This window comes from Carcharodon carcharias, chromosome 20 (genome assembly GCF_017639515.1).
Source record: "Carcharodon carcharias isolate sCarCar2 chromosome 20, sCarCar2.pri, whole genome shotgun sequence".
Lineage (NCBI taxonomy): Eukaryota > Metazoa > Chordata > Chondrichthyes > Lamniformes > Lamnidae > Carcharodon > Carcharodon carcharias.
In genome coordinates, this window is record NC_054486.1 from 30,884,242 (window position 1) to 30,905,364 (window position 21,123).

Sequence of the window (21,123 nt, forward strand, 5' to 3'; positions counted from 1 at the left end):
AGCCCCAAACCCTCCCTCGGATGCTGGTGCCCCGCAATATAAGCCACCTTGGGGACATGCCCTCCGTGCCTTTTGGCACAGCAAAGAGGGGCTTTTTGTATGGACTGCTGCTGCACACCTTCCATTTTCTCACCCTTGTCCGTTGACCGGACACACCCTGGCGTGCCTTGTTGCCGTCCGGCGGTGGAGGCCCCCGATGGGAGGCCCTCTATGGAGGTGTCCTCCCCCTTTCTATTGGGGACCTGGGTTGGAGGGTGTTGCATGCAGCAGTCCCCTATAATAAGAGGATGCATAGGTTCACGGACTCTCAGGACACGTGCCCTTTTTGCGGTCTTGTGGAGTTCGTGGACCATGTATACATAGGGTGTTGTAGGCTGCACTCCCTTTTTAGTTATTTCAAAAACCTTTTATTGATGTTTTGTTTGCACTTCAGCCCACGCTCCTGATCTATGGGCACCCGGTGCGGAAGGGGGTCGGGAAGGAGGAGGACCTCCTCGTGAACCTACTCCTGGGCCTGGGCAAATTGGCCATTAACAGGTCCAGGAAGTGGGCGATCAACGGGGGAGTCCCACCCGATTGTTTGTCCCTCTTCTGCGGCTACGTTCGCTGCCGGATGTCCCTGGAGAGGGAGCACACGGTTTCTGCTGGCACTCTCGAGGCCTTCCATGCTCGGTGGGCACCGCGGGGACTGGGGTGTTTTGTTGACCCCTTTAATCACATTTTGATTTAAAGTTTGTAAGTTTCCTTTAAACTTTGTTCTTGGTTTTACAGCTGACCTGAATTAGGGGCTGTGCCTGATTTATCCCAATTTTGTTGATTTGGTTTTCATTTAAAAGATTATCGAGAGTTCAATGAAGGAAAAAAACGAGCTGGGTCGCAAAATAAAGCCCTAATATAGGTTATTTAGGGGGAAAAAATCCCTGAAAATTCGCTTTTCTAGAGTTTAGCCCTACCAGTAACTCTTTCCAGTACAAACCTGTTTTCATCTGTTCCTATTCAGATGAAGTTATATTGTTTCATAGTTTGCCATTGTAAGATTTGAACTCTTGATCTTGGGGTTACAAACCCAGTACCATAACCACTTGGCTATTTAGGCCAAGTTTAGGAAACGGCAGTAGGAGCACGCTGACTGAACTGTTCGAAAGATAATGCTGATTTCGGTTCGTTAGCCGATTAATTTGGGAAGCTTAACTCCAGGCGCCGGATTGACTTTTCAATTGTACCTTCACTCAGGGCATTCAAATTCCCATAAAATCCAGCGAGTAAAGCAGCAGTGTGCAGATTGTGAGTTATTCAGTGAAATCAATAGTAATCGGCCCTTAGTTCAGCCGACAAAAATGGAATTAGTATCATGAGGGCCGGCAAGTGTAGCCGAGGGCCTGGTACCCGTGAAATGATCACCTTGCAATAAGATTTCGAAATGGAGGAAACGCGAGAGTTGCATTTAAGGCCAAAGGGATAAGTAGGGTGGACACATTGAAGGTAAGGGGTGGTGACTATTAGCTTACATTCGCAAAGTAAAAGGAAGTTGAAATAAGGTTCACATCGGTCAGTGGAAGCAGTATGAGACTTATTGGTTCCGTCAATACATTAAGTGGGTAAATATTAGAGAGTTAAAAATCCTTTTACAATATTGATAAGAAATAAGTTAATGAAATTCCCCTGCGTGCTTTTTAACGAGGGGGTTATCCCAATCATTTTAAAGTGTTATCTGCTTTTTAAAGTACTAGACGGACTGATTTTTTTAACCAGGGCGATCGCGGGCTCAGAACTGATATGGAGCAGAATAATTTCTAACCTGGGATCTTATATTTTATTGCCATTCAATAACGTTAATATGTGAACTATGCGTCTTTCCACGGGTGAGTGTGAGGACTTTTCGGCACCAGAAACCGTAACGCCTCAAAGTCACTCCCTTTATGGTCTGTCACATAAATGCTGCAGGAATCATTTCATAATCTCCTGTGAGAGAGGGTACAAGCATATTAATGTGTCAGTATGAATTACCAAATTTTGGCAGATCGAAGGAAAGGCCCTGGAAATTAAGGAAGGGAAAACACGAAATTTTTATTCAAATTAACTTCTCAAAAAGTTAATAAACCTCGTGAATTGCTGACCGCTGTCTTGCCGCCTCTGCATCAGAAACTAGTGCTCATCGTGTGGGGCTTTTTTCGTCACTTTGTAAATATAATTGTTTCCGCTTGTATGAATGAGCTCGCTGTTAAACTGCTTTGGCAGGAGCTCCTCGTGAAAATTGACGGCCCCCTCTCTGGCCTTCAAGTTAGAGGACATGTAAACTGTAGTCTTGGTGTTGCAGAGGTGCAGCAGCGTCTGTAAAAGACCCGGAAAGTGCGGTGGATTGTACACGATGTCCGAACCCAGAATGAAATCAAAGTCGCTTGAAAAGTTACCCTGATCGTTACCCCAAGCAAGGGCCCGGACTTTGGAACGGTGTCTGCTGGTCGTTGGTATGTTTGCCACTACGTTATATTCTATTTGCTTCAAAACGTACGCTTTGTCCGTTAAGGTGACATCTCCACCTGGTACAAAGAATAATAAAACATAATTATCCCATGATTTCCCCGCAGCACGCTTGATGCAATTTTTCTCGGGCAAGAGCAAGAAAAGTCGTGCTATCTAAATGAACTGTAACTCTCTTAGCCATTGGGCGCCGAATGACTTTGAACCAAAGAGCCAGACAGAAGCAATCCACAGGGTACAGACCAGGATTCCGCAAACGGAGAACACCCACATTCACCTGCTCCACATGTTAGCCGCAATGTAAGTTTCGGAGGAAGAGCAAGCAAACTCGGATCTTTCCAAAAATCACATTCCAGTTACACATTTGACAGAAGCATCGGTTCTTGTCTAATGCACAGCCGGTTTCCTTTTCATGTAGGCATCACTATGTTAAGCAATCAAACGTTCGTCTTACTTTCGCGCACTTTTTCTCCATCGCCTGGTTGTGTGAAAATATTCTGATCTGTGAGCACTTTTCACTGAGTGTATCATCATATTGGAGTTCAGCAGCCTGCCATTGAAGGTCGACTCAATCCCATTGACCCTAAAGAGTATAACAGCCAAGGAAGGATTCAGAACGCCACTGGTAAGGACACCGACACCACCTGTAACGTCTGCTACAGCGCCCCACCAGTGTCAATTGCAAGATAATGGCTACGCCTGAAACTGGGTAACATGTCAGTTTTCCTTAATCGAAAAGCAAAATACTGCGGATGCCGGGAATCTGAAATGAAAACAGAAAATTCTGGAAATACTCTGCAAATGGTGGCAGCATCTGCGGACAGAAGCAAAGCCAACGTTGCGGGCCTTTCATCAAAATCCGAATTTCCTCAGTACTGCACTGAAGCATTAGCCTTAATTTTTGTCCTGGAGTGAAACTAGAACCCACAACATGCGGACTCGGATGAGAATGCTGCCAATAGGACCACGGCTGACACGTTGCTTAAAAAATTATTGTAGGAAGATCGTAATCATAATGAAAGATCGTATGAGTAATTCTCAATAGCAGCTATTGCACTTTAATGTACCGAGTATAACTCAATGGACAAACACTATGAATTGGGGTATAAGATATGCATATTAGTTATGGGGTACGGCCGAAAAAGAAGTCATAAGAATATGCAAGGGAAATAGAGGAGAGGGAAACAGACTTGGAATAGTAATTATGGTGGTCAACATAATGAATTGTAACGACGAGGGTAATAATAATTTAAGAGTAGGCACCATGAATATTCATTATATGATCAATACGAATGGTAATTATAAAGGTAAGCACTGTGGATAGCATTATGGAATAGTGCTATGAATGCTAATAATAGAGAAGAACAATGATGAGAAATAATTATAGGGAAATGCATTACAATGCAACCACAAGGCATTAAGGTTAGACATAACTATAGCAGTGAGCTTGTAAAATATTTATTGTACGGGAAACCATGCTGAAAACTAATTATGGGAATATGCGCTACAATAATAACCAGAACCGCATGCATTCTGCATAGGAATTATAGGTGTAGGCACAACAATTTGCTATGAAATAGAGAGAGTTTATGTAAGCTGTATTTGTGGGTGATAGGAATGAGTTTTAGTTTGATTTGTATTTCTGTATTTGTGTTAAGAAAAGATCAAATTGAGCTTTAGTTTCACTTTAAAAGTTGCCTGCATTTCTAATAAGAGATTTAGGACTGTTGCAGCTAAGTTAAACAAACAATAGAAAAAATGGGCTGTCGCTAGCAACAGGAGCCCGGAGAGGCAGTTCCCTCCCATAGGCAGACAAAGGAGAAACTAGAAACAGCAATTTAATTTGGAAGCTGTTGAGTTCAGTTGGTTTTGAAGGTAGCTGCCAGGAGAGACTGGAGCAGATGGCCAGGCCCAAGCTAAAGAATAGACTCCAGGGGAGTGGAACAGGAAAGTCCCAAGGAGACCTTCTAGTTAAAGGGAAGAGGAGAAACCTAGAAAAGTTCCTGTTAAGAGTGAGGGGCAGAGAGACAAAAGCTACAGAAAGCGGATTTAAAGTAAGAACAGCTTGAAAGAGCCCAGACCATCCAAAGAGACAACTGAAAGTCTGTAACTCTTTTGCTGTGGGCATGTGAAGCAGTGCTGTACTGTTGACTGTTGAGTCAAGAGAGTGCATGGAAGAAAGCTTGAATGCATATGGTGACCCAGGGCAGAAGAACATCGGACGGATAGTTCAAAACCCTGGAGGTCAACCCTTGTGGAAAGCACCTGAGAGAGAGTGTCAGTTTGGGAGAAGATTCCAAAGTGAGTTCTTGGAGAGTGGAGATTGTGTGAAAGACAGAGTTCAGGGAGACCAGTTGGCTCACAGTATCACAAGCCACTGGTGAGGTTGATGGCAGGGAGTTGAGGAGAGATCCATAGCATCTGGTTTAGGGAGCATCTGTCACTTGGTTTCAGAGCATGAGTATGATGTGTCTGACCACAGGGTACCTATTGGTTTACATGGTCTTTGTACTTCGAACATTAGAGCATAAGATAGTTTTTGTAACTTGAGTTATTCTTACAAATCTGTATTTATCTGTAAAGGTATAGTTGTGGGTGAAGGAGTATTGTAATATAGTTCATCTTTTCTTGCTTAATGTTTTATGCTTTTGTAAATGTTCATTAGCTGTCTCTGGTGACTCTGTTCAGTAACCCCTCTCCAGGTATCTAAACAAACAAATAAAAGCTAGGATCTATCAAGCTGGTTTCCATCCTGGGATCAGGCCTGTCCAGTGGTAACCTCAGCTAGGGATCATAATATTAGAAACTATAGGTTATGCAGAATAATATTAACTATAGGCCATAATCTATTAGGCCATAATCTATTACGTGCTTATGTAAAATGAGAATTAACTGCCATGAATTATAATTGGAGGGACATTAACAGGGAATGGCAAGCACTGTGAGGAGAAATTTTAAGATTCTGCACTAACTGTAGCAACTGGAGCAGTGAGGAAGGTGAACAGCAATAATAGGTGTAAGCAGAATAAAGTGCAATGCAATACAAATCATCATGCACAACAAGCCAGTTAGCCTGACATTTGTCATGGGGAAAATGCTGCAAACTATTATTAAAGATGTCTTAATAATACACTTAGAAAATCATAATATAATCAGGCAAAGTGAACATGGTTTTACAAAAAGGGAAATAGTGTCTGACAAATGTTTTTGTTTTTGAGGATCTATCTTGTAAAGTAGATACATGAAGAACCAGTAAGCATAGTATACTTCAAATAAAGATTCAAACAAAAGATTATAACACAAGATAGGACACTATGGAGTAGGGGGTAATAGCATGGATAGAGGATTTGTTAATTAACACAGTGTAGAGTAGGCATAAACGGGGCATTTTCAAGTTAGTTGTGACTAATGGAGTTTTGCAAGGGTCAGTGCTACAGCTTAAGCTATTTGCAATCTATATTAATGATTGGATGATGAAATTGAAAGTAATGTATCAAACGCTACTGATGATACAAAGCTAGGTGGGAATGTAAGCTGTGAGGAGGATAATAGGATGCAAAGAGATATTGGCAGGATAAATAATAAGGCAACAAGGTAGCAGAAGGAATATAAAAGTGTGAGGTTATTCATCTTGGTAAGAAGAATAGAAAAGCAGAATATTTTTAAGTGTGAAATCTGTAAATGTTGATGCTCAACAGCACATGGATGTACTCATACAAGGAAATCAAAGTTAGCATTCAAGTGCCGCATACAATTCCAAAGGAAAATGGCAAGCTGACTGTTATTCCAATGGGAATTGGAGTACAAGAATAAGGAAGTATTGCTACAATTGTACAGAGCTTTGTGAGACAACACCTGGAGCTTTGTGTGCACTTTTGGCCTCCATATTTAAGGAAGGATACACTTGCATTGGAGTTGGTGCAGTGAATGTTCATGAGATTGGTGCCTAGAATAACAGACTTCTCCTATAATGAAATGCGGAGTAAATTCAGCCTACACTCTCTGGAGTTTAGTGGAAAGAAAAGTGATCTCATTGAAAAATACAAGGTTCTGAGGGGGCTTAAAAGCATAGACACTGGCTGTTTTTCCTAGATGGGGAATCTAGAAAATGGTAGCACCATTTTAGGATAAGGGGCCAATCATTTATGATTGAGATGAGGAGAAATTTCTTCATTCAAATAGTTGAATTTTTGGAATTCTCTACTCCAAAGGGTTTTGAATGCTCCCTCATTGAATATTTAATGCTGAGATAAACAGACAGATTTTTGGTTTCTTAGGGAATCGAGGGATATAGGGAGTGGGCAGCAAAGTAGTTATGATCAGCTTTAATCATGTTGAATGGGTTATGGAGCTGGCTTGAGAGGAAGTATGGTCTATGCTTGCTCATATTTCTTATGTTCTCATGTTACTGCATGAGTAAATCCAACTAATGGCAACTATAGAGAGGGAATTATGGGAAATAGTAGCAACTATTGGAGTAAGCTACATAACTGTAGCTACGTATAAGTAGAGGCAAGAGGGGTAACCAAAATAACCAATATGTAGAATGTGAAGCACTACAAAAATAAATAGGCAGGCACTGTGAACATTAACTACAGTATTAAGCATAATAAATCATAACATGGGTAACATATTAGTGTGGAAAGAAGATTGGCTGACTGGCAAACGGAGTGTGCATAAATTGGTCTTTTTCTGATTGGTAGGATATACAGGGGTCTGTGCTGGAACCTCAACTTTTTACAGTTTACATCAATGACTTAGATGAGGAGTACAAAGGCATGCTAGCTAAATCTGCAGCCAACACAAAGATAGGTAGGAAAGTATGTTGTGAAGAGGACATAAGTAGGTTGCACACAGAAATAGATAAGTGGAGTGAGTGGGCAAAAATCTGACAGATGGAATATAAGTTGGGAAAATATGAAGTTGTTCACTTTGGCAGGAAGAATGAAAAAGCAGAGTATTAGCAGAATTCCAAGGTGCACAGGGATCTAAGTGTCCTGGATGGAGTTTAATGTAGGAAGTGTGAGGTCATGCACTTTGATAGGAAAAATCAATGGCAAACTATTATTTAAATGGAGAGAGACTCCAAAAAAGTGCAACAGGCAGGGATCTGGTGCTCTTGTGCATGAAACACAGGATGCAGGTGCAGCAAGTAACTAAAAAGGCAAATGGAATTTTGACCTGTATGGCTAGGGGGTTGGAGTTTAAAAATAGGGAAGTGTTACAACTGTACAGGGTGTTGGTGAGGTTGCACCTGTAGTACTGCATACAGTTTTGGTCCCTGTATTTAAGAGAGGATGTACTAGCATTGGAGACAGTTCAAATGAGATTCAGTAGGCTGATTCTTGGGATGAAGGGGTTGATTTATCAAGAATGGCTAAACAGGTTAGGCCTTTATTCATTAGAGTTTAGAAGAATGAGGGGTGATCTTATTAAAATGTATAAGATTCTGAGGGGGCTTGACAGGGTAGATGTTGAAAGGATGTTTCTGCTAGTGGGGGAATCTCAAACTACGGGACATAGTTACAGAATAAGGGGACACTCATTTAAAACTGAGGTGTGAAGGAATTTCTTCTGAGGGTAGTGAATGTCTGAAATTCTCTACCCTAGAAAGTTGTGGAGGCTAGACCACTGAAAGATTATCTACCTCCTCTTTAAATGCTTTCAGGGAGATGAGGGTTATGAGGAGCTGGCATGAAAGAGGAGTTGAAGCATGGGGCAGATCAACCATGATCTTTTGAATGGCAGGGCTGGCTTGAGCTGAATGGCCTATTGCTATTTATTATGTTCTTAGTGCATGAGTCGCAATACGTTGTACGATATACAGCAAATAATTAAGAAAGCTAATGGAATGCTATCCTTTATTGTGAGAGGAATTTAACATTAAAAGTAAGGCTGCTATGCTTCAGTAATACAGGGCATTGGTGAGACCACATCCTGATTATCATGTTCAGTATTGGTCTCATTTAAGGAAGAATGGAAATGCATTGGTGGTTCAGAGGAGGTTTACCAGATTGATACCTGGAATGAGTGGGTTGTCTTATGAGGAAAGTTTGGTCAGACTGGATTTGTTTCCACTGGAGTTTAGAAGGGTGAGGGTGACTTGATTGAAGTACATAAGATCCAGATTGGTCTTGACAAGGTAGATATGAAAAGGATGTTTTCTCTTGTGGGTGAGTCCAGAACTAGGGGGCACAGTTTTAAAATTATGGGTCGTCTTTTAGAACAGAAATGAGTATAAAGATTTTTTTCTGAAATTCTTTGGAAGTGGGGGCATTGACTATTTTTAAGGCGGCAGTAGATAGATTCTTGTTAGGCAAGGGAATCAAAGGTTATCGGGGTTAGATGGGAATGTGGAATTCAAAACACAAACAGATCAGCCATGATCTTATTGAATGGTGGCACAAGCTTGAGGGGCTGAATGGCCTACTTCCTCTATCACCTATGTTTGTAACACCAGTATGCACCTTAAATGTGAACTGGGGAAGTAAATATTATCATGTAGTAAACAATGTGAATAGTATGGTGGTTAGCCCTGTAAAGAGAGGGATTTATGGTTCCCAGAACCTACATGATGGGGAGGAGGTGACACACTGGCCACATGGAGCATCCCAGTGAATACCAACACAGAATTCAGAGCCAGTGGCGAATTTTCCATTCATTAGCATTGTCTTCCACCCCCAGATGTGGGGACCCCTGTTCATTCTCTACTATAGAGGTTCAGACCATGAATAGTAAATAGTAATCTGGAGTCCTGGCTACAGTTTTGCTCTCCTTATTTAAGGGAGGTTATTTAGAATCTGTTCAGAGAAGGTTCACTCAACTGATACCTGGGATGGGGGTGTTTAGGTGGGGGGATTATCTTATGAGGAAAGGTTAGACAGACTTGGCCTGTATCCATTGGAGTTTAGAGGAATGAGAGGTGATCTTATCAAAGCGTATAAGATACAGGGTGGATGTTGAAAGGACGTATCCTCCTGTGGAAGAGACTAGATCTATGGGGCTATGTTTTAAAAAATAAGGGGTCTCCCACTTAAGACTGACATGAAGAGAATTTTTTTCCTGAGGGTTGTGAGTCTTTGGAACTCTCTCTTCCTGGAAAGTGATGAATGCCAGGTCAAAACCTTTGACGCCCTTGCTGGTCAAGAATCCATCTACCCCGCCTTAAAAATATTCTAAGGTTATTGGGTGTAGGTAGAATATGGTGTTGAGGCCACAATCAGAATAGCAGAAAACAAGAACACAAGGAAAAGGAGCAGGAGTAGATGACACATCCCATCAAGTCTACTCCACTATTGAATATGATCTTGGGGTCCAGCTCTATTTCCTCCCTACCACATATCCCTTAATTCCCTGAGACCAAAAATCTGTCTATCCCAATATTAGATGTATTCAGCAATGGAACCTCCACAACCCTCTGGGGTAGAGAATTCCATATATCCACACCATTTGGGTGAAGTAATTTCTCCTCATCTCAGTCCTCAATGATCAACCCATTATCCTGAGACTGCCCCCATGTTTTAAATTCCTTAAGTAAGATTCCTTAACTACTCTATCAAGCACCTTCAGAATTTTATAGGTTTCAATGAGATCACCTCTCATCTTCTTAAACTTCAGAGACCATAAGTCCAAATTACTCAGCCTTTCATAATAGGACAATCCCGCCCCGCCACCCCCCCCCCCCCCCCATCCTAGGGACCAATTTAGAGGATCTTGGCTGTAACACCTCCAGTGCAATTATATTCTACCTTAAACGTGGAGACCAAAACTGTGCACACTACTCCAGATGCAGTATTACTAAAATCCTGTTCTACTCTACCAAGACTTATTTATTCCTGTACACAAATTCACATGCAATAAATGCCAACATGTCATTTGCTTTCTTAATTGCTTGCTGCATTTGCAAACTAACTTTGTTCCATGAAGTCTCACTGAACATCAACTTTCACAAGTTTCTCATTTTTTTAAAAAAGTTATTTTATTATCGTGACCAAAGTGACTAACTTCACACTTCCCTATATTATATTCAATCTGCCATCTTGTTCTCTACTCACTTGACGGGTCTATATCTCTTTGCAGCCTCTCTTTCTCCTCCCCATGGCTCCCCTTTCCACCTAGCTTGGTGTCATCAACAAACTTCAATATATTAATGACAGATGAAGGGACAGAGAGCAATGTATATTATAAATAGCTGAGGCCCCAACACTGATCCTTGCTGCACTCCACTATTCACTGCCTCCCAACTTGAAAAAGCTGTATTTATGCTCACTGTCTTTTCTGTCCATCAACCAATCCTCTATCCATGCTAATATATTGGCCCCAACTCCATGAGCCCTTATCTTGCCTTTTAACCCTATGCCTGGCAGCTTATCAAATGTCATTTGCAAGTCCAGTTGTACTACATCTACTGATTCCCCTTCATCTATCCTATTACTTCCATCCTCAAAGAAAAACTCTAATAAATTTGTCAAACAGGATATCCCTTTAGCAAAACCATGCTGACATGTCCAAATTGTAAGTGCATTGTTAAGACTTCCTTAATAGATTCCAGCATTTTATAAACAACTGATGTTAGGACAACTGGCCTGTAGTTCGCTGTTTTCTGTCTCCATACTTTCTTGAAAAGTAGTATAACATTTGCCAAATTCCAATCTAATGGGACTATTCCCAAATCTAAGGAATTTTAGAAAAACGTAGTTAGCACTTCCATTATCTTTGCAGCTTTCTTTGCGAACCCTAGGGCCATGAGCTCCTAGGGATTTGTCAGATTTTAGTCCCTTAAGTGTCTCCAATACACTGCTGATATTGCTTTCCTTAATTGTAGCTCCTAGGTTATCAGTTTCTATGGAATTTGTGCCTTCTACTGTCAAGGCAGAAACAAAATATTTGTTCAATACCTCCACCGTTTCCTCACTTCCCATAATTTCTCTGGTCTCGGCTTCTAAGGGACCAATGCTTACTTTAGCTGATCTCTTCCTTTTTTTAATATAATTATAAAGCTCTTACACTCTGCTCTTATATTTCTGGCTAACTTACCATCATATTCAATTTTTCCCTTCCGTATCAATTTTATAGTGGCTCTTTGCTGGTTTTTAAAACATTCCCAATCCTCAGGCTTGCTACTGTTTTTTTTTTTGCAACATTATCAGCCTCTTCTTTTAATCTAATTCTATCCTTAACTTCCTGAGTGAGCCACAGATTTGTCCTTCTCACTGAGTGTTTGTTTTTCAATGGAATGTATTTTTGTGGAACTTTTTAAATTGTTTCTTTGAATATTTTCCACTGTTCATTTACCTCCATACCTTCTAGCCTATTTACCCAATTAACCTTAGCCAGTTGTCCACTCATACTAAATAATTGGCATTACTTTATCTTAAGATTTTTATTTGTAATTGGGATATATGTCATTTTCAAACTTAACATGGAATTGAGCGGTATTATGATCACTGTTTCCCAGTGGATCTTTTGCTATGACATTGCTGATTAACCCTGCTTCATTGGATAATACTGGGTTCGAGCATAGGTTTATCCTGAGTTGGTTTCACTATGTATTACTCCAATAAGCTGTCACAAAATCATTCTACAAACTCATCTTCCAGACCATTCTTGCTAAGTTGATTGTCCAAATATGAAGAATAAAGTCCCCTATAATTATTACATTTCCTTAAGTTACAAACTCCAATAATGTATTGTTTAATGCGCTGTCCAACCATATAATACTATTAGGGGGCCTATTGACTACTCCCACCAGTCTTTTCTGACTCCTATTATTTCTAATTTCCAATCATACTGATTCTACTTCATGATCTTCAGAAACCAGATCCTTTATCCCTAATGTTCTTATGTCATCCTTTACTATAAGGTCTATTCCTCCTCCCTTGCCATTCTGTCTGTATTTCCAAGATATTGTGTACTTGTAATATTTATTTCCCAACCTTGATCATCTTGTAACCATGTTTCTGCAGTGGCGATTAGATCTAAATCATTTACCTCTATTTGTGCCACTAGTTCATCTATCTTATTCCAGGTGATTTGTATATTCAGATAAAGAGCCTTTAATTTATTTTTTTACTTCTATTCCCTAAAATGATCTTATTCACTGATGTATATGTTTTGTTAAACTCTGTCCTTCTTGTCCCACTCTGCTTGTCTTTATCTACATCAGTATGCTGTTCTGACTCCTCAACCATTCACATTGGATTTCTAAATCTCCCTTCACCCGAGATCTGTCTTTTTCCCCCAACCCCCACTCTGTTAGTTTAAAGAGATCAGCCATGATCTTATTGAATGTTAAAACAGGCTGAGGGTGCCAAATGGCCTACTCATGCTCCTAATTCATATGCATTTACACATAGGAGCTAACTGAACAATAACCATAGAAATATACCTTATCACTAGTAACTTTGGTACCTATCAATAGTAAATAGAAGGGTAATCACTGTGACCATTAACCAAAGGGATGTGCATCACTAACTGGTACTTAGAAAAGTACTTGTTGCAGTGGTACTTACCATAAATATTAACTGTAGGTCTCTGCACTATAAATAGTAGCTATTGGGATATGAAGGATGAATAGAGACTACAGGTACATGCTGCAATTATAACCACTGGAATAAACATATTTACTACTGACATAAGGGTATGGACTATGAGCAGTGACTATGGAGGAAGAACTGTGAATATTAGCTATATTGACAAAAAACAGAATCACAGATTCTTACATCACAGAAGGAGATCATTCGATCCATTGTGCCAGCATCAGGTTAATGAAAGAACTATTGAACTTCATCCCAGGACTCATATTTTTCTCATAACCCTGCCAACTAACCATCTTCAATACCTATTTTGAAAATTCCTATGGAATCTGCTCCCACCAATCCTTCAGATAGAGTTGTTAAGATCTGTTATGTGAAAAAATAATTTCCCATTTACCATTTAATTCATCTGACTATTGTTTTAAACCTACCACCTCTGGTTATTAATACAATTGCAAGATGAAACAATTTATCCCTACTTACTCTAGCAAAACCCCTCAATTTTCAATGTCTCTCCTTATTCTCCCATTAGCCTTCTCTGCTCTGAGGAAAACAATCTCAGCTTCTCCAATACGTCCACATAACGGAGGTGTTTTCCTGCTGCTATCACTCGGTTAAACACCACTACACCATCTCCATGACTTCCTTCCTAAGTGCCCATAATTAAAAATAATACTCCAGTTAAGACCTAAACAGTGATTTCTAATGGTTTAGGATAGTTCCCTGGCTTTTCTGTTCAATGCCCTATTTACAAAGTCAATGCTTTCTTATCCACCTTAGCCTCTTGTCCTACCAATTTTAAAGGTTTGCTTCTTCATCAAAGAGCTCAATAGGTATGATTCTCTTTTAGTTAATTCGTATTGGCTGCCATTTATTAACCTGCATTCCTCCAACTAAGAATTAGTTTTGTCATTGACGATGGCTTTTCATAGATTGCTCAGCATTGACATGAAGCTGCATGGTTTATTCCTCTCCCCATTCATAAACATTTGTAATCCTGAGTCCTCTGGCACCACTGCCATATCTATGAAGATTTGAAGGACTGTACTCAGAACTTCTGCCACCTCCACTCTTACTTTCCTCAGCAAACTAGGATGTATCCTGTATGCACAGGTGACTTCAGCACATTGTTGGTGCCAACATATTTAGCTTCTCCTTTCTATCTATTTTATCCCTACCAAATATCCCTTCTCTTCTACTGCAGCAATATCATCCTATTTTCTGAAGAAGCATTCAATTAGTACCTTAGTCATTCTCTCTACCTCCACAAGAAAATTTCCTAATCAGTCCCACCATTCCTTTAGCTATCCTTTTACTTTGTGTGCTTATGAAAGAGTTTGGTTTTCCCTCCTTTGTTACCTGCTAACCTTTTTGTATGCTCTCCCTTTGTCCATTTTGCATCAGTTTTTTTTTCACATTCCCCTATGTTCTCTGTATTCTGTTTCATTTTCTATTGTATTCTGTGCCTGATGTGTATCAGAATTTTTTTCTTCTGTTTCATTTTCACCTCCTTTCTCTTTTATCTGAGGATGCCTAGCTTTTGATGCCCCATATTTCCTCCCTATGTGAAGATATTTGGTTTGTACTGGATCTTATCTGAGGATGCCTAGCTTTTGAAGCCCCATATTTCCTCCCTATGCGAAGATACTTGGTTTGTACTGGATCTATCTTCATCTTAAGTCTGCCATTTCTTGTTTTACTCTTATCCTTGGAAATCTTGGTTTAAATCCCACATGTGCTGCATTTCTTCTCAAGTAACTGAAATTGGATTCTCTTCCAGTTGGGTATTTCCACTTTTCATTTTCCTTGTCTTTTTCCATAACTATTTTGAACCGGTTTATGTTAATTACCCAGGTGTTCTCAAACTGAAACACACTTCACTCGCCCTCCTTCATCTCTCGGATCCAGATCCAGCACTGCCTCCTCCTTCATTGGGCTGGAATCATATTGATAAGGAAGTTTTCCTTTACACATTTTAAGCTTCCCTCCTTCTCCTTGCTCTTATTCTCGTTTCTCCCAGTCCATATCTGGGTAACTGACGTCCCATGGGATTACTGTCCTATGTTTGTTACACTTTTCTGAAAATTGTCTACAGATTTGCTGATCTGCTTATCACTTTCTTAGTCAATTGTAAGCACTAAGCAATTTAACAGCTGTTTTTGGTCCTTCAGTCTAACCAAAGATATTCAGTCTTAAAAAGCGCCAGTGTATCATCCACCTGTAGAAATCATCGAGTACTGCCGTATCCTCAAATTTCCTTCCCTAACCCTCCTGAATATTTTGTAGCCAGAAACTAGGATTTTATATTTCCCATTGCTGTCCATTTTTACGCCAAGCCTCCGTCAATGAGGAATGAATAGTAGCCCTGGCAGCACGCACTGTAAACAATAAGTGGAAAGACACACTGCGAGCATAGGTTATTTAACAGAGGAGGTCTCAAGGTAAGGCGCACGGCTAATTGCAGATGAAAACAAAGATCTAATTGTCAAGAAAATGCCAGCTCTCCACTTCATACAAAGGTGTGTATTAATACTAAAACCAAATAATTTTATTTTTATCTCTTATTTCAAAACGGCAGGGTGGGTCAACTTACCGAGCAGTACCGCTAAAATCCCGACAATTCCGGTGCCAGACCCCAGTTCAAGCACCTTCTTCCCAGTAAAATCAATGTTCTCGTTCTCAAAATACCGACAGAGAACCAGACCCTGAAAGAAAAACAGTCAAATTAAAGATAATCGATTTATAAGGTCCACTTAGACCTAGGGCAATGTAGGAAGAGGATTAAAGAATCTTTGAAGTGGATGGATCTGTTTCTAAAAGGCCACTCAGTGCCCTTTGGGCAGCTCAGAGCAGCCTTGACAGAGTTCTGTATACAAGCCACTGTCTCATGCCCGGTTTTGGAAACAGGGAATGGGACTGGGGGGCTTCCAGGGAAAACCCAGGAAAGAGCTCCCCGGTCTGCAGTCTTGGGTGAGTGTTAAAGATCCCAAAGAGTTATTTTATTCAGCACAACATTTAACCCTGATCTAAAGTTATTACAAAACATTACCTGGTCATGTATCTCATTGCAGTGCACCAATTGTTTCCCTAAATCATAGTACTGACTATTTTAAAATACTTCATCGGTCTAAATGCAATTAGGAATGTCACGTGAAAGGCGCACATTTCCTCCCCCCTCTCCCCGCAACAAATGACCATACCCATTTCAATCTCTTCTCGGCAACTTTCTTCGATGTTTCCACAATCTTCACTGACCCCCTGATGTGCTGCTTCCTGATTTGATCCTTTTTCGTTAATCCACACTTCCATATCAGCATCCGCATCCCATTTGTATGAAGTCACTGTTACTCACTCCTTGATGTTACCCAAGTTTCTGCACTACATAACAAGGCCTATCTCACAGCTACCTTTATAGATTCTACCTTTCAGTTTAGCGATGCTTTTCTATTAAATAAGACTCCGCTGCACTTCTTTCAATTACTCCAACCAGAGCTAATCCGCTCCTTAATTTGCTTTTCTACACTTTCATCTTCTGCCACCACCGGCCCCAGGTCCTTGAAACTACCCTCTTTCTCCAAATCTTCACCATTAATCTTTACACCATCACTCTAATTCCCTAGGCTCAAACTGTCTTCGGTCTACTGATCTTCATGCCCCCATCTTCCAGTGCGTTTCTCGGGTTCTCCAGACTTTGGTCACGTTCTGATCAAACCCACCAAATAGCTCAATGTCCTATGCAAACATCATTGACCACAACACTCCCTTCTCACTGCTCAAATAAAACATCAAAGACAATCAGAAAGAGGAAGGTGGTCAATGCCAATCCTCAGTGTAATTCAACTTCAGCTGTGAAAATCCAAAGTCTTTAAACCAAGAAACATAAATTTGAATGATTGGTTGACAACTGGTTTAACCATCCATTACCAGTGTGGTTCTCCGTTGCTGAGACTGCTCACCATTCAAATATAATCCTGGAATACAAATAATCGCTTGCTTCTCTTCACCACAGATTTTCTTCTTAAACACCCGTCATGTGTCCCTCAAACCTCACCTCCAATAACAATTAAAAGGAACTCGTGGACTATTTTGTCACAAATATCGAGAACATCCATTGAACTGCTTCTGACCCTTCCACCCCTCTTCCCCCACCCCCCCCCCCAAACCCCCGCAACAGCCAAACTTTTCCCTATGTCTCCCCCGCGGCCCTACCCATAAACCCACACCTTTCTATAGATTATATCTAACCTGCTGCCATGCTCTACTCCGAATGCATCTTGTCCATGAAATACACATTCTCCTTCCTGGGGTAGATTTGCAGGTGGGGTGGGGCACTAAAATTCCCCAGGTGACCTTCCCACTCACCAACCTGTCTCCATGGCGTGGGTGAGGTCTGGGGAGAATCATCCACTCTTGCTGCAATTGAGGCCCTAACGTGGCAACTTTGTGGCTAGTAAGAGAAGTTCAGGGGGGAAGGCTGGCAGGTCACCCTGCTAGGGCCTCAGGCAGAAAGGGGGGAGGCAGCTCCTTCAAGGGCTCCCTTTCTACAAAGAACACCCAACAAGGTCTGCCTCCCGTGGGTGCTTCCCCGCCCCCCCCCCCCCCCCCCCCCCCCCCACCCCTACACCCCGGCCTCTTCATTCCTCCCCTACCGTCTCCATTATGACCCCCAGCCCCTCTCTCCAACCCCCAGGCTTCATCTCCCCTACCCGCCATGAGACTGCCGGGATTTAGAATCTGGGGACTGCTCGTCGTGCCAATCCTGGCCACTGCTGTCACTGGCACAACCGGCCAATCAGATTGGCTGGAAACTCTGAGACGGGACACCCGCCACCGTGCAAAACTCTCAGTTAGCTGGCTGTGGGGCTGTTATGATCGCCGGGGTTACATTCCCTTCCAATCCTTCGGGTGGTGGGGTGCAAAACACCGCCATCCAAGAAATCTCGCCCCAAACTCAATTCCCGCCAAATTATTGATCAGCTAAATTCCCTTTCTGGCCCCAGTGGTAGTTGATGTCGCTCGAGGTTCCTTTTTCAGGTATTATCCCTCTGCCCTGAAAATGTGCAGTCAACTGCGCTCCAAAATCTCCCCCTTGACCACCGTCCGAACTAGCTACCAGCCCATCTCCAACCTCCCTTTCCTCTTCAAGGTGTTGTCGCCTCCCAGATCCACTTCCAAGTGTCCCACAATTCAATACTTCAATTATTCCAATCGAGTTTGCCATTCCCGTCACAGTCCTGAAACGGTACTTAAATTCCCAGATAACCTTCTATGTGAATTTGGCGTGGTAAACTATCACACAGTGGACCACACAAATCTCCTCCAACGCCTCCCGCTGGCACCCAGCTGAGTGGGACTGCCCTGGTCTTATTTGAGCCTTAACTATCAAATCGTAACCAGAAAAGCTATCTCTTCCCAGTCCAAGAGGGGGAGACATACGGGGAAAGTTTGGCTGTTTGCGGTGGTGGGGGGGGGGCGCGGAGAGGGACAGAAACAGTTCAATGGATGTTCCGATATTTGTGACAAAATAGTCCACGAGTTCCTTTTAATTGTTATTGGAGGTGAGATTTGAGGGACATAGGACGGGTGTTTAAGAAGAAAATCTTCCATACCTCTAAAGGCTCCCAAGGATCAATACTTGTCCCCCTTCTATTTTTCATCTAAATATTGCCTTTCAGCGATAACATCCAAAAACACACTGTGCGGTTGTCTTTTCATTGATGACAATCAGCTTCATCTTATCACAACCTGTCTTGATCTGTACCACCACCTATTATTTGTAACCTTACAAAAACTGCCTACTTCTATGAGCATAACATCATCTGATTCCAATCCTGCCTCAACTTGTCTGCTGCTGAGATCCTTGTCCACGCTTTTATTACCTTTATACCTGACTGTTCAAACCGTCTCTTAGCCAGCTCTCCATCTCCCACCCTACACAAGCACGTGCTGAAACTTTGCTGCCTATATCTTGGCTTACGCTGGATCACATTTACCATCACTCTGCTCACTGCCCCGAGTTGTTCTTAGTCTAACCATGTCTCAGTTTTAAAGTTCAAACCTTTATTTTCAAATCTCTCCATGTTTTCGCCATCACCCATGTCCGTAACCTCAGGCATTACGAAAAACCTTTGAGATTTCTGCGCTGCTCCAGTTCTGCACCTTGCAGTGAGGAGCAGACTAGCAGACGGCGCGGAGTACAGAATGTGCATTGGTAGAGCCATGATGTGAGTTGTTCCACCGTTAGCAACCATGTTTTTTTTTCTGCCTTAGAGGTACACTTTGAATTTTCCACCCCCTTGCCCACGCAATCCCTAGTCTCTCTGACTCTCTACTTCTCTCTCCTCTGCCATGCTCCTTAAACATTCCTTGTTGACACGTTTTGGGTCAACAGCTCTGATATCACCTTATGTGACTTGATCTCATTCTTTTATTGATAATGCTGTTGTTAATCACCTCGAGATATTTTTCTACATTAAAGCTGTTCTATAAATGTGAATTGTTTAGAAAGGGCCAGTTATTCATAACTAGTCAAACGCAAAAAGATACAAAGCTTCGGCCTGGATGGATTACATCTCCACATATTAAAAGAAGGCATAGGAGATAAGAGATATAATTGCATGTATGAGAATTCATCATGAAAAGGAATAGTGTCAGCAGACTGGCTTTCAGCCAATGTAACTACATTGCAAAAGAAGAACCAGAACAAATCAGGAAACTGTAGCCTCTTTAGCTTAATATCGGCTCGGTGCTAGCGCAACCCTTAATCAGCCGTTACAGAAAACTGAAAATATTATAGAGCATTCAGCACGGATTCCACATTTGACCAGCCTTATTGAATTCCTTGAAGATGTAAAATCTAATCTAGATAACAGTAATGCAGTGAGTAGACGTAATTGTTCACTATTCACACAAATTGTTTGAATTCAGGAATCAGAACATTTTTAATTTGTGCAATATATCAAATTAATGGTTGTATTTTATACAGAGGAGGACTTCGAAAAAATACAGGAAGACATTCACACAATTACGTAATGGATGCATCATTTCCAAACGAACTTCAATATAGATGTGCGTGAGAATGTATTTTGATAAGAATAATAAGAATATGAATAAGGAGGCCAATTGCTCTTTAAAATAAACGTTTAAACTGGGTAGAAGAACAGGCAAATCTCAGGGTGCAGATGCACAGATCATTAAATTTACCGACACAGCTCAACAAGGCCATAAAAAAACAAACACGGCACTAGTGCTCAATTCTGCAGGAATAGAATTGTGGGGCCTTGGGTAGACCATCTGTTCGGATACCACGAACTTGTTTCCATATTATGAAAGGAGAAGGTCCAAAAAAATTTTCTGAAATGATATCAGATTGAGAGGTCATACATATTAAAAAGAATGACTAGGCTAAAGATCTTTTTTTCTAGAAAAGAGAAGAGTAAACGGTAACTTCAGAGTGGGCTTTAAGATTGTGCAATAATTCAGTTCGTTTCCACTTGCAGGCAAGACCAGAACCAGCATTGGTGCGTTTAAGGGGAACCTAGATAAACACATGAGGGAGAAAATATTAGAGGATGTGTTGATGAGTTGGATGACGATAAATGGGAGGAAGCTTGTTTGGAACATGAATCTGTCGCTCTGATTGGTCTGTAAGTATTCTGTACACCTATGCCAATGTATCCAGCAAATACATAGTAAAATAGGTAGGGAGTCTGCTTTTAAATACAAACAATGCATTGGCTGCTAGACTTACAGGTTCCCAGACAAAAGCAGAAACACCAAGGTACGTTCCTCTAAACGTAGAGATCTTCAAAAGGTGTCCACTAAATTCATAACGCTTCTCTTCCAATTCCAAGGAGGGATTGCTATCCTCGGTGCTAGTCATTCTCTCTGATTTCGAACGGACTTTCTCCGATCTCCAGTCAGATTCCCTTCAGTCCTGGATGCAATTTCTATCAGTTTCAGGCCCACCTGCCCACTTCAAGTTCTATCTCTAACAAAGAAAGACGGTTAAACAAAACTTTGAAAAATGCAGCGCAGAATTGTTTTAAATCGCAGAGTAGCAGAAGGCGCATAACAAAACATATGCGAACTCTCTTCAACTTAACAT

General features: G+C 41.3%; 1 protein-coding gene across 1 annotated transcript; it reads right to left on the reverse strand.

The window, feature by feature from the left end:
• Nucleotides 1-2,145: 2,145 nt before the first annotated feature.
• On the reverse strand, nt 2,146-20,898 carry LOC121292308 (EEF1A lysine methyltransferase 3-like). The gene is made up of 3 exons (XM_041214159.1): nt 20,767-20,898; nt 15,610-15,721; nt 2,146-2,540 (listed from the first exon to the last, which is right to left on the reverse strand). The coding sequence occupies exons 1-3, from the start codon at nt 20,896-20,898 to the stop codon at nt 2,146-2,148; spliced, it is 639 nt and encodes a 212-aa protein (XP_041070093.1).
• Nucleotides 20,899-21,123: the final 225 nt, after the last annotated feature.